Source organism: Zonotrichia albicollis, chromosome 7 (assembly GCF_047830755.1).
Source record: "Zonotrichia albicollis isolate bZonAlb1 chromosome 7, bZonAlb1.hap1, whole genome shotgun sequence".
Classification (NCBI taxonomy): Eukaryota; Metazoa; Chordata; class Aves; order Passeriformes; family Passerellidae; genus Zonotrichia; species Zonotrichia albicollis.
The window spans coordinates 34,558,264-34,573,642 of record NC_133825.1 but is presented as its reverse complement, the minus strand read 5'-3'; the positions used below and the strand labels follow the sequence as shown (position 1 = coordinate 34,573,642).

General features: G+C 37.6%; 1 protein-coding gene across 1 annotated transcript in view; it reads right to left on the bottom strand.

Moving 5' to 3' along the window:
* Window positions 1–15,379, bottom strand: part of TBC1D12 (TBC1 domain family member 12) — a 40,380-nt gene that overhangs the window by 12,428 nt on the left and 12,573 nt on the right. Inside the window, 3 exon segments of the mRNA XM_005481226.3 lie at window positions 174–289; window positions 5,056–5,112; window positions 11,735–11,858. Of these exon segments, the coding sequence (XP_005481283.2) occupies window positions 174–289; window positions 5,056–5,112; window positions 11,735–11,858 (297 nt within the window).

The following is a 15,379-nucleotide window of genomic DNA, read 5'->3' as shown; positions in this document are numbered from 1 at the left end:
TCCATCACAGTGAGAAAAAATTCCTCAAATACACTGTGATTCACTTAAAGGCTCTTCTGAGAAGTTTGTTAGGCTATTATGTGGGACAGCATAATCCAACCATTCTTTCACAAAAGACTTGAGAATTTTAGCTAAAATTCAGTCCTTCAGTTGCACAGCAGACTCATACTTACGCTGGTCGATCCTCCAGAATCAAAGCAGTAGTTGAAAGTGGTTCAAACTCAATGTTTTTACGTCTGGCTGATGGGGGTGGAGGTTTATACATTCTTCCTGTCCGTGCTTCATATTCCTAAACAGCGTTATTGATAAAAATTACATTTCAACTTTCAGCCTCACTCCAAATTAGTAAGCATATTACTAAATGCATAAATAATTTCACATTAAATACTTTAACATTACTTAGTAAGACAGCAAACACTACAAGTTGAAATTGCTGATAGCAACAGTGCAGCTTTCCAGGACTGCCGAGTAAAGATGAATGAGAAAGCAGTTTCTTGTATCAACTTAATCTTTGATCTGTTCTTGTTCAGTGTTTCAACTGAGCATCCCAGGATCAGGTGGTAAAGAAATCTGCATAATCTACCCAGCCTAGCTAGTGCACAAGTGTATTTAAGTAACATGTGAAGCTGACAATTAAAAAGCCCACCACTGATTAATCAAGAACATGTGTCTCTTTCCATTTCTTCCTCCCGATTCCAGCCCCCCTTAAGATCCAGGACACCTCACATTCCCGAGGCCTGGAACAACCCCATCACACCCACATAAACCCAAACCACCTACACTACACTCAGTGACAATATACCACTATTTATCATTACAAGCCTGTTCCATATAATTTCCTTCTGCTGAGGTTAAAACATGCAATCTACTTAGAAAGAAATATTTAACTGCCTCCAATACACACAAGATTCTGAGGAAGAAAGAATTCTAATCCTTTGACCAAAACAGCAACTCAACAAAACAAAAATATGACACAATCCTTAGAAAAAAGCTAAACAGAGCCAGATGAAAACGTCAAATCTCACATGCCCTTCTTTTTCTCCTCTGTAAACAAAAATATACTGCCAAGTTAATGGAATAATATGCATCAACACCATTCAGCACATTGAAACAAGTATCTTGAACGACTGGACACAGGACTGGTAGAGTTCTGTTGTAATTTACACAAGCAAAATCAAAAAATCAATGCTCACCATTTGAATGAACACACATACTCTCAAGCCGAAAATTATTTCATTCCACTTAAAAATAGAAACAACCTCAGTACTCCTGTCACGTTGTATACCTCAGGACACTCAGTACATCTGTAAATTAGGAATGTATCCTGTATAACACCCAGAGATCAGCATCCAGGCTGCAGCACAATAGCAATGCCATCCCAGCTTGGTAGAAGTTCTGATTTACTTCCATATTCTCCTTTGTAACAAGAGTCACCAAATCAAGTTCATTTAGTGGTCAGAGGCGAGGAAGCTCAAACATTAGCAACCTTTTCAACATCTCTACATATCTAACTTGTATGCAAAAAAAAAAGGGGGGGGGAAAGGAAAAAAAATTTTAAAAAGCACTGCAAGATGTCTATCAGAAATGAAGCCACTCTTAAGCCATTTTTTAACACAAGTGATACATGTGAACAAGACTAGTGGTTCCAGCTATTGCCTGTGCTAAGAACTGATACACTATTTCCAAGCCAACAGAGGAAGAAAAAAAACAAAAATTAAAAATTATTCAACAGAGATTTTCACAAAAGGCAGAAACTCATTATCCACCTGTGTTTCTGAAAGTACACATTATGAACAGTTGGATTTTTTTAAAAAGAGATCACATGGGCAGAGAAGGAGAACTATAAGTGTTACTAGAAAGAGTCAACAGAGAGACCAAAATAGCCTCAGGCTCAAACTGTCATGGCTGCACATTCCCCAAACTGAAATATATTCCAAAGTATCAGAACCTTCCAAGGGAAGATGCTTTTTCCTAAAGAAGCCTGTGCTCTAGGAAACTGATTTGAAGATCAGATCCCACAACCATCAGATGTGTAGAGAAATCCTGCAAATAAAGAATCCATTTTTTTCTGGAATACTTTCTATGACTACATGTAAAGAATCCAATATCCTTCACTGTGCAGTTGATGCAGAATCTAAAAAGCTTGAACTGACATAAAACTTCACTTTGAAAGATGCGAGTTAATATTCTCCCACAACAAGGTAAAAATACAACTTAAAGTCAAATGCTTGACATGCAGGGCATGAGGCAGAAGATAGAACAGTTGACAGCTAAGATTCAAGACTATGTAAAACCTGTATATGTAAAACAATTACTTTGGAAGCATCACATGTATGGTTTCACAAGAAGGCTGTTTAAAAAAAAATTATTGCAACATATCAGGCATTTATTTAAAATTCCAGAACACTTCCTAATTCCAAAATAAACAAATTTCAGCTTTAATAAAAAGTTATCTTACTAAGTCTGGAACGGCATCCTGTTATCTACTGCCAATAATTAACTCAGTAAGAAGCTAAAATCATGTTTTTCCTGAAAAGCACTGTAACAATATACTTAAGAGTGCTTCAATATGTGGAGGGACTTGCATTTCTGGTATTTATTCCTGCAAAGACACAGATAAGCCTATTAAACTACAGACAGGTAACTGGGGCTGGGAAAACATCTTTTGCTTATAAACTGCATTTGTTTAACAAGATAAAGATATCTCAAATAGTTTCTTATTAAAACAACAAAAAACCCCACCCAAAAACCAGAAACCCAAAAAACCCCACCCCCTACCACCACAACAAAGAACACCAAAAAATTCTCTGGTATTCTAAATAATAATTTAAAAAAGTAAATAAACCCACAGAGGTCTTTATTGCTTGCACCTTTTTGTTATCTACATGGAAAACATGCAAGTCTGAAATTTCATTCATTCTTCTGCTGTAGTACCATAAAGGACAGTCGGACCATTGAGAGTCATTTTCAATACCTCTAAACAGGACTGGATTGCTCTGTGTAACATAAAAGTAACTGCTCGTAGCTTCCTCTTCCAATACTTAAGCCAATGACCTTAGAGAAAGGAAAACCACTGCACTGCAGCATTCCAAAAGCATTAGTAGACCTGAAGCAGGGTATGCTTGTGGGGATAAAGTATTTAGCTAAGTGTGAAACACAGGGATTCAGTGTGAAAAGACAAACTTGCATCTACAGAGCTCAAACGATACAGCTGTAAAGGAATAAATACCAACCATAAAATTCAACATGAATCTGGAACTAAGTTTGATCTATTTATGATCCAACAACAAAAGCTGAACTCGTGGGAATGAGTGATAAAAGCCTTTGGTTACAAAGACTATGAAAGTTCTCACAGTACCTATTATACAGACCAAACACCACACATCCAATTATTTTGTAGGTATGCTGGAGGAGAAAGGCATCTGATGTGTAGAGAATTTCTGCAACTAAAGAATGCAACACTGAATAAGCTTCCCCTGTCTTAAGGACTGCCTCTATTTAAAGTAGATGTTAAGGCATACTAATACTCCAATTAAACATCCTGTGTATGACAGTTTCTTCTAATATGCTTTCTCCTCTCTAATGCTAAGTCTGATCCTAAAATAGTTTTTATTCAATCAGCTGTGGCTTCTGCTGATGAAACAGAGTGGGGATTGCCATATATTGTGCAAAAGGTTTTAAACCTCTCTCCCTCCTACACACATGTGACTGGAGCAGATGGGTCTATGAAACATCTATATGATTATTTTCATTATGTTGTACAGCTAACTAGATATATCATCAGAAAGATTACAGGCCTTCATTTGAATCAGGGCTGATCATCCAAGAATAGAAGCATTAATAGAATCACCTAGGAGTGCATCCATGTAAGAAGAATTTCTGCTAATGAAAAATCCTACATCAGCATGCATGTTGCCTCCAGGTTAAATGTTAAAATTGCTGAGCTAGCACTGGCTATAAAGTGATTATAAACAAAGGAGTGTTTATAGCAAGAGTAGATGTCACTTAAAAATCCTGTGAGTCATAAACTAGACATTTTCCCAGAAATAGGAATTCCAGATGCTGTCAGGACAGGCAGAACAATACATTCTCACCTAATTTGCAGGTGAAATAGAAAGAACAGATGTATTGATGGAGAAGAAAATACTAATCTTCACACAGTACAAAAGGACAATCAAACAGACACTTAGGAGTTTCTAGGTCAATCTTCCAAAGTTAATGCCATTCACTTTCAATTCTTTGTTTGCTGTATTTTTTCCTCAGTTGGATATTTAATAAGGTGCATCAAGTTTCATCTGTTGTTTACAAGAAGTCACCGGCCCTGGGCCCAATAAAGACACGCTGAGAGCGGCCAGGCCATGTAATGTGAACCACAGGCACCAGAACCAACCAGCAGTTATGGGCCTGCTCTGTTCCACACTTCCACAGAACTGAGAAGCCAATCTGTACTGTTCATGTTTAACACAGAGTGCAGAATTACACAAAAAGTGTACAAAGTAATGGGCATGCACAATTTTAGAAGGATCCCAGTCACACAAATAGATAATGTAAATTGTAACAAAAGTTTCAATAGCTACGCTTTTCTAATTTTCCAATTCCACATTGGAAATAGTGATTAAAAGCACGTGGAGTTCTGAAGTGCTAATAGCTTGTGTGGCTCAGACAGAAAGATTCTAATATATAAATTTTCAAATTTAATAAGTTGTTAAAAAATATTACAAATTTAGCCTTTAAAATACTTTTGCCATTAAGCAATGAGGCACAGCAAACATAGAAAGTAAATTACTGTCAAGCTGTATGATTACCTATTTCTTGCTATCCAAGAACATGCAATATAAACAATACACAATAATTCTCTATCACTTGAAGTTGTTAGTGAGATTCACACGTGAAACTTGTTTATTTTGCTAATGGTTTTTAATGAGTTGATGGTTAGTGCCATAAAATATTCATGCCACTGTGAAAATGTGATGTTTGTACTATTTTAATGAGTGCTACACAGTCCCATGCATGGCATCAAGTACAACTACAAAAAGTATATATTAAATTTCATACCCCTGTGTTTAATAGACTGAGAGCAGATATTGACGCAAGACTGCCAGAACTGTCATCCTAATAAGAAAAACAGAAGCAGAGCCTTAGTGAATTAATAAAGGAAAAGACCATTACAAAACAGCAATATACAATCCAAAATTTAAATTCACATGTAGACTATTTATCTTGTATTTTTGAAAAAACATGGATGTGTCTGTTCCTCTTCCTTTTCCAGCCCTCAAAACAGACATATACAAAGACTTCCCACTTGTGCAAGGTCTGTACAGACATTGACTGGATTGTTCTTCTGCTTTAATTGATGTTTTATATTTTCAGTAATCAGCCCCTTTGCCCAAAGGGAGATTTTTTCCATGGTGCTTCCCAGATGCATGACAAAGGCAGTCCCTGATACACCCTGTGCCTCCCTAGCACACCCCACTCACAGACATTAGACTGACTTAACCACAGCCTTGGAAGGTACATGCTGTTAGAAAGGAGAAACAAAACATTGTCCTCTGCCATGTTATTATTGATATTTCTAAACTGAAAGCTCAAAAGAGGGCTATAACTCAGCCTTGCTGGTGATAACAAGGATGTATTTGTAAAGCTTTGAGCAACAGTCACTTCCATTAAAAATAAGATTCTAAGCACCACTCAAGCAGCAAGGCAATCAGGTATAAAAGCAAGCCCAACTACAGGAGATCCTGTACAACTACAGCTCTGCACATTTCCAACCAAAAGTCAAAGTTGGCTTTATAATGGAAAGATAAGCCAAGCTAAAATATGGGGTGCAGGGGAGGTGACAAAGCCCACTGCTTTTAAGCCTGTGCCTGGAAAAAGGAAAAAAATGTTTTTATCATTAATTCAACAGAACATATTTGCAGTATTCAGAATAATAGAAACCATTTTAAAGGCTTTCTTCTTCCTTGCTATACTATTTTTCCTTTTCCATACTGAAGTACCATGCTAGCCTTGGAAGGATAAGATTTATATTAAAACAAACCAACAAAAAAAAACCCCAATCTCACACTTTAAATAAATGTCCATGAAAGACGGCAGATTTACCACCTGAACCTATCCTTCTGGAATTCGATACAGCCTGCCTAGATGATGACTTTGCTTCCTCAGCACCTCAAGCTCAGCAGCACGTCTGCTTAACCTGCAAATGCTCAGTTCTTTGAGAGAAGAAAAAATCCTACAGATCATGTTTGGCTAAAGAAATTCAAAGGCCCAAGAGAGGGAGAGGGATCCCACAAAGAGAGAATCCAGAAGACCAAAAAAAAAAAAAAAGTAATGTCCCACCACATCAAAGTAAAGTAAGTTCTATAATTTTTATTATCTCAATTTACATTATTTGTTTCCTCCAAATCCAGCAACTTTCAGGAACAGAAACGAAAACACATACCTACGTATGCCCATGCTTTCTTTTTCAAACCTTAGTAAGAGAACAGTTGCTTCAATACTCATTGTAGTTGTTCCTAAAGACTTTGTTTTTAAAAAAACAGCAGTCAAAAGAATTCACATCAGCAGAGTCCATACTTCCATGTTATTTTCAAAACACTGATCCCTTCTCCCCTTGTAAGGTACTCCCCTGAAGATGCATTTGTACCACCAACATAGCACTGACATTGTTAGAAGTTCTCCTTAACAAGTTTCCCTTGTCAAAGCAACTTGGGACGTCCTGGCAGTAGGAGCTGAACTGCATTTTATGGCCTTTATTCAAAACAAAAGAAAGCATCTGTCACTCTGAGGTCCTACCAGTTTCACTACCATTTTACTGACAAGATACTCACTGAAGAAATCTAAAACATTGGGGAATGTCTATGCTTTACCTCTAGAACAGATATTTTACTGACTACACATGTGATAATTGAATGATGCAGGATATTTCTTGAAAATCTGACCAGCTACAGCATCTACAAAGAAACCATCCCAGCCTTCTCACTGCTTCTTGTAGGGCAAATTGTTATAATACTGCTATACGTGTTACAGGTTCCTTGCAAGACCCAATATCCCCATTTATTATCAGTCCTTGTTTCTAGGCAGTTTGTTACCAATGTATTTCTGCTCTGTATCTGGCAAACAGGCAGAAGTATTGCCTTTCCTTTTTCTCCAGTAGTAGTGCAAGGTGAGCCAATGGGGCCTCTAAATAACAATATGCTTAAGAACCGCTCCTGTAAAAAAGCATTCAACAACTTATTCTAAGATAGTCAGTCCTTGGGTTTGCTTACAAACACACACACACACATTTTATAGGCATTAAGAGCTTTGTGCACTTTTAAACTCTAAAAACCAAGACTGGAGGGAAGAGGGAAGAGTTAATATTGCAAGCCAAAGTGTTTGAGTCATACGAAAACTGATTCAAACCACATCTGTTCCTCTGAAGAGAAGCCTCTGAAAACCCTTGTCCCTGGGAGACCATGGGAATTCTGCCGAATTAATGACTGCAATTTCTCCGTTAGATCTCAGACTGCAGATAACAACACTGGAAAAATATTCAAGTGAAGACACTTGTTTTAGCCCTCAGGTACTTCATCTTTGTAAATATTTCAGAGCCATCCCAACATATTTTCAGAGGTTAGATGTAAAACAGTGACCCAGTCAAAGCTAGTACTTAATGGACTGTCAAAGATTAAAACCTTCAATTTTGTACACAAGGTGACAGCTATTGGAAAAGATGGCTTCACTTCTGAACAAGCAGTCATTGCTAAAATCACTGCAAACTTTTAATGGTGTGGCAGATTTAAGCAGAAAAGAAGCTTTTTTTTTCCACTTCATTTAAGGCTGCCACTGAGAAAAGCATTATTAAAACTGCTGATAAAGCAAGTTTGGTCTATGTTTTGCTTGATTTTTATATTGCAAAGTGTAATTGCATATTTTGAATTTACTTTAATTCAGGCATATTATGAAAAACCCACCATACTGCTTTAAACACATTAATAAAACGCATGCAAGCCTGCCTTAATAAAATAAGGTAAACTTAATGATTTGATATTCAGAAAAATTTTTATCATAGATTAAAAGTTCTTTAACTGTAAGCACAAAAACTGAAATTGTGCTTGCATTTTTAAACAGAATCTGGACTTCGGGTCAATATATTCCAAAATGTTATATATCAGCCCACAAGTCTGTTTCTGCTTTAAATGCTTCTGCATTAAAGTATTTCAACAGTCTAATTTAAAGCAGATTTCCGTACAGACTGAAAAGAATTTACCAAACTGATCATTAATGACAACACGCTTCTTATAATAGCTAGTTTTATTAGCTGCAGTTCATCAAAAAAGGCACACTTCCTAAAACCATCAGATGCATTTGACATTTGCAGTCCTGGGGAGTTGTTTTCCCTTTTCAAAAAAAAAAAAACAGTGAAGGAAAAAAGCCCAGAGGAAGGAGATGTCCAGCAAAAGAGTTGGCCTCAATCACATCCTGCTTGGGCAGCTCTAAATCCAAGGAGAGCTGAGCGTGCCAGCAGCTGCGAGTGGGGATCTGCAGCTGCCAACAACTTCCAACCTCTGACCCAGTTTGAGGGAGCGCAGGGCGCCCGGGGCGGCGCAGCTGCACGCACGGTGCAAACCCCGCAGGCTGCCGTGCCACGGAACACAGCAGCTTCACACGGCCTGAGAGGCTTGCAAAGAAATTATTCACAATCATGTTCATTAGGCAGTCTCTGAAGGCACAGCTGGCTGGCATCATCATCTGAAAAATGTCTGAAACAGTATCCCCAATGAAGGTCCCAGATTTTCGTGGAGGTTATTCAAGATAATACACGCGCTACCTGACTTCTCTGGAGGTGAAGTTGTCATATAGCAGTGTCTAGTTGATACAGTGACTGGGAGCCACAAGCATGCATTTAAATGTGATCAGTAATTTACTACATCATCCTTACCATTAACAAAAAGAAAAAAAGAGGTTTCCTTCAGCCAGGATGGCAAAGGGACACATAAGCCCCACCAGTCTTTTGGCTATATATCTACAATGATGCAATTTTTCTCAGTTTTACTAATAGGAAAGTATTTCATGCTTCATGATATGGCCATAAAACTTTGATATAAGTATTATCCTTATCCAAAAGACTTCCTCCTCCTATTAATTGCAAAGTTTTTCCTGTTGTGAGTTAATTTTTCTTGCAACAGGAGTTCTTAAGATCTCATCTTTTACATGCAGGATGCTGACTCATTACTGAGTTTCCTTAATCAAGAGTTTATTTGCACCCTCCCAAAGCTGGCCACTGACATCAGTAAAGTGAAAGGACCATGTCCAACCATGAAAAATCATGTTCAGGAATGGCAAGATTTATGGCTAATAATAAACTGCCATAAACTCCCTCACAGGCAGCTTTCCTACCTTCTTGTAGTCTTACACATAAGGTTCATTTTAAAAAGCTGGCTAACAAGAAGTAACCACGGTTCTGGCCACAAAGAGCTAAAAAATTGGGGGGAAATGTGAGGTTTCTGTTTCAATCATATCTGATCCTTCCACTCTGATTTAGAAAGTCAAAGGGCACGTTTGGAGAGATATTCCATGTAGGTTATGAAGTCACCTGACAGATTCACAGAATTCCATGTAAACAAAACACATTAAGCTTTAATCATACTTTTGTCAACTTCTTGAAGGCCCTATATTCTTTTCACTCACATCCCCAGCATAGTGAGAAATTAGTCTAGAGACTACAGTCAGCCATTTGAAGTGAAGATTCTATTCCCCATTGATCTTCAATAACCAGCTGTGCCTACATTCATTCTAACCCATCACCAGCTTAGTAAATTCCAACATTTTTTGAGAAAAGAAACCATCAGCTTTTCTTCAAAGGCATATGCACAAGGAGCTACATAGTAAGTTTTAAACACACGTGCAAGACGTTTGGCATATGCTAATTATGGAGACACTAGGGTCATTTCACAATTTAAAATCAAATTTCCTTAGGTATGTAGTTCTAACTGTGTGTAGAGCAGACTGTCAAGCTGGTTCCCCCACTGGTAACTGTATCTTTTAGCTCATGATGCTTTATCTAAAGACCATGAATGCTTTAGCCAAATAGAAAGCTAAAACCATTAGCAATTACTGGTACTTCACTCAAGATCATGTAAATCCAACAGTGACTCTAATCTGGAAAACATTATAGCACAAACCACATGACTAGGAGTAACTCAGTCATGGCTAAAGATAATAAATTGTTGTGATACATTTGCTTTTCTGACACTTTGGAGGAGTTAAAAAACAGAAACACTACTTTGAAAACAAACACCATCACTGAGGGAAAACAGAATAAGAAAGTAAGACTGTTTCTTCAGATCATCATCTTCAACAGGTAGCCCAGGAAAGATGTGGATGCCCCATCCCTGAAAGTGTTCAAAGTCAGGTTGGACAGGGCTTAGAGCAACCTGGTCTATTGGAAGGTGTCTGCCCATAGCAGGGAGAGCAGGACTCCCTTCCAACCCAAACAATTCTATTATAACATGATCTCCAGATCAAATATCTTCATTACTAGAAAACAGTAAGCAGATGACAGGTAACACTGTGCAGATTCTCCATTTCTCAGGATGGAAGAGACATCTGGATTTTACCACAGTATTTTCACAGCACAAGGCCAACAGCATGCACCTGCAAGCAAAGCAAGAATGCTTGCCCTCTCCCACCCAAAGAGGAAAACCACTTAAATTTGAAAAAGCATTCATTTTACTTCACACTCAAATCACAGAATAATCTGAGTTGGAAGGGATCTTGAAAGGTCACATAGTTGCAACCCATTGTCACAAGTCACATTGCATTAAAGTCCTTCAAAAAGATCCTCTAGTTTTTGACCTTGGTTGCTCCCAAAAGGCCCTCTGCCACAAAGCCCCGTCTAGGAGATACTGAACACTGCCTCATTCACAGCCATTTACACCTGCCAAACACATCAGCTTATTTGGAATTTAACAAAGCAGACAGAGAAAGCAGACCTCAAGAGATTCAAGTTACTGTTTTAACCAACACAGGGGACATTTATATTTCTTATGTCAACAAATCTTTCAGGTTTGCATGCTAACATTATGGTAATGATACATTACCAACTGCTCCCCTTTGAACACTGACATCTTAGTATTATTTTATCAGAAGTATTATTTTATCAAAGACAGATTCCACAGGAACAATTATATGGAAGTGCAACCTTGTGGTAGAGGAAGGAAATCAGAGGTGTCTTTGTGAAGAATTCCAGTAGCTCAAAATCAAGTTTAATTTACAGTATTATTTTGCAACAAAGTATCTTGAGTGAGATTAAAACTTTAAATTAAAGATGATTACATGTTTCAGAATTCTAAGCAATTTGTCAGAGGTCACCTACATAGGAAGTCTTCCAGACAAGGATGGCAATGGAAAAATGAGTCATATTGCAGCATACCATGTTAAATATGACAAAATTTCATGGGAAATTAATGCAAGTTCTAATGTCTTGACAAAAGCAGCTTAAGTGCTTTCTGAACCTATACCATCTTTTTGGAAATACTTTTTATAAGTACTGAGATGTACTGAAGAATGCACAAAATAATCATAAAACTCGAATTCCTTAGTAACTACTATTACTTAAACAAAGCCCCAAAATAATGTTCTCAGAGCAGCCTGTGGTCATATAACACCAATGTGGATATAACAGCAGAGAAATGCAGTACCTGTATCTTATTTTTACAATTTTCCTACCTTGAGTTATGTGATGTTTACTCACCTGCTGAATAATTTTGGAATCTTTTGGAAGGTTTTCCCTGGGTGGGACTTTTCCAAACAACTTCCAACCAGGAGCACTTTGGACAGCAGGTTTGAGTTCCTTTGTCCTTTTAGTGAAGAAGTTTCTGAAAAGAGAGAAAGGATTTGTTTTGTTTGTTATAAGCATATAAACAAAGTATACTGTTCCTATTTACATTTCTTCAACTCCTCCACCAGTTCACTTGGGTGAACTGTAGAGATTTACTGCTCAGCAAATGCAAAGTGCATTCTGCTTTCAAATAATTAATTTGAAGTGGAGCATCTTTCATTACAGGTGCTTTGATGCTAATATTTGTATTTAACACTCAATTTTACATCTAAACCACTTTATCAGACCTCTTTTTAGTAATAGCAGGCACTTCCTTATATATAAACACACACCACAGATTCTCAAACTTTTATTTGGGGTTTGTTTTAAGTGTTTCTTCCTGATTTATTTGGACACCGAAATGACTACAGCTGAAAAACACCCTGTAACTTAATGAGATTTTTTTTTTAATCGTGAATTATTACGTCTAATCTTCACGGCTTCAACTTTCATAGCATGGACTAGAAAACCAGGAAACAATCCCACAGCTTCAGTTTGGCAGACAAGCTTTATCAGTGCCTGAAGCAATTACCCCCAAAGAGGCAGATGACTGCATTGCTCCTACTTCTTAGAAAGCCAACCATCACAAGACCCTGTTAGTGACCACTTGTCAGATACTCAGCTATACTATTTGACTCCAATCACAAGTTCCCACAGAGCATGTTATGTACAAGTGCTTTAAAAATGAAAGAACTGTATTTATTCTGAATACTGGAAAGTTACTTTCCAGAAACTCTTACCACAAAGGAATTAAAAGCTCAGGAGCCTGTAAGGTTATTTCTCAGGAAGCTTACCAGCTGACCTCAGAGAACACAACAGGGGAGTACTTTTAGTGGGAGATGTTTTTGTAGTGTTAACTAGCTAACTTCACACTCTTCTTCTGGAAAGAGATCCTCAGATTTACCCTTCACTTAATGTATTTGCTGTATTTTAAAATACAATTCCTTTTCAAATTGGAAGTAGTCATGTTTGTGCACAGCAAACAGTCTCCTAGCTTTGCTCCCAGATAAAAGGAGCATGCTTCAACAACCACAATCTGTCTGAAAAGTGTTCAGGGCTCCTAAATTCCAGTGCTGTCAGGGTTTCTGGCCAGACAGCATAGCTTTACAATTAGGAACTGTAGCGTTTGTAAGACATTGTATGATCTTCATATACAAGCTAATTTTTTTGTTCCCAGATTATTTTTTTTTTGTTATTTGGGAAACAAGGAAATGCCTGTCAAAAATCCCTTCAGTGCAAGTCTGTGTGAATGAACTCTACAGCCTGTGAGCTTGTGTGTAGTTGAGGACCTAGCCACCAGCAAACTGGAGAGATGGAGAAGTAGGTGCTGATAGAGCATGGAAGCCTCCCAAAAACTGTTAAGCTCAAGACTGGTGGGCCCATGGAATCCAGAAAAAAAAAATCAAGAAACCCAGAACACCAAGACTCTCTTCATTCCATTTGGGGCCACTGCCACTCACTACATCATCAACAGCTCGTCAAAAAAAAAAAAAAAATAAAAGACTGCAATCAAGAAAACAGCAATTGCTACAGGCAGGCAGGGAGTACAGGATTACACACACACCTGATTGACAAGAACACCATGAGACATTTTTGTGGAATGCCCACAAAAGAGAATAGAATCTTTTGGTGCCCCAGTACACTGTGCCACTTCTGTGGAGGTCTTCCAGATGTTGTTCCAACCCAATTATTGGGAAAGCATGCTTGGGAATAACTGATTGCATGGTTTGAATAGTTGTTTGCCATTATTGAAATTGAGCCATTGCTACTAATAATAGAATACAAATTGTTCTAGGAAGCATTGGTTGTGATCCACACATCCCACAGATGTCCCCATCAGAGAAATTTGTAATATCTTCATCCATCCCTGTGGAAGCCAAGTTAGCTCAGAAGCTCCAAGACAGTGGTTTCTGATACACAGCCTGGAAAGGAAGAACAGTGAAAAAGACCATGGTTCCCTATGCCTTTGAAAAAAACCACCCTCAGTCAATCCCAGAACTGAACACTATTAGTGAAATAAACAGATCCACTCTGTAAGACAAAAGTGTGCTTACATAAATAACAAAGGCTCATTTCATAAGGACACTTTTCACAGTGCTTTACATTGTCTTCAGGAGGGAAGGAGGAGCAGTCAAAGAATAAACAACAAAATAAGACAAAAGTTTTCTAAAGACTTTGCACTACCCCACAGCCTTGCCCTTAAATCTGCAACAGCTGTATTTGAACTTCATTAGAGAAGACTTTTTCCCCCAAAAGCAGGTATGCAGGAAGGTACATTCTGGAGCACCTTTCTTGATTTCACAGGTGGCAATAACCACCCAGTCTCTGTACACACTATGGAATACCACCAGGGTTACTGGGCAGTTGAACTCCACTGCCTCTAGCATATGTAGAAGCTGAAAGATGCATTTAATATTGATGGCAATCTGTCATTGTATCAAAGCTGGTTCATTATTAAACAGGTAACTGGTAGATTTTTAAAAGGAAAAAAATGAGATTTAGGCATGCTCATGGCTTTTACACGATTTAATTTTTCAGTTTTTTTAAACAAATAAAACATCAAAACAAACCTTTAATGTAGTCTGGAAGGAATGAAGTTTAACATTTATTGAGCACATATTGAATGAAGTCTGTTTCTTGTGAAGGCTAAGAGCTCGTAAAACTTTGTATTCTGTCAGAATGAACTTCACATAGGAATTCTAATCAGAAAGACATTAATGACAGATTACAAATAAGCTGTGCTGAAGATGGAAGGACACTTCTTAATACATTGTTTTGGCAAAGAACAGTATCACATCTGAGGTGTTCCTGACAGCAGCAAAGCCTTACAAAAGCCTTGTTAAGGAACAGCATCTGTGAATGCTCACAAGTTGCATTCACTGAACTGCAGGAAGTGTACTAGATTTGATGTATTTGTTGCTGCTTAGAATATTCATGAGTCTCACTGATCCTGGGAAGAGTCAACTATTGAAATGGCTGAAAAGTCAATAGCATTTTGGTACAGAATCTCAAAATCCATTTGAAAACCTCAAAATTCCTTAAAAGAGAGTCTACACTTTAGAACGGAACAATTCTTTCTGTTGCAAGGATCCATGGGATAGAAATATTAAATTAGTTAATTGATTTAAGCTCTGGTTTACAAAAGCCCAGGGGAAAGCTGCAAGAGTTTTTTTTTCCCTGCTTCTTTTATATAACACATATTAACACCCTCAAATGACACTCCAAAATGTCTCAGTAGGTGCCTTGAAGAGCTCAAAAGCTAAATGAAGTGCCACAGGAGAGCATAAACCATGTTATAATCATCACTACTGTTATACATGAGGAAAGTATGCTTCCTTACAGTTCATTTTAATATAAAAATTAATTTAACTTGAAATGTTGCATTACATTAGACAAAAAAAAAACCCAAACAACACAAATCACACACACCCAAAAAAAAACCCACAAACAAAAACTAGAAAAAAACCAACCAACCAACCAACAAAAACCCCAAAAACCAAAACAAAACCACTAAACTAT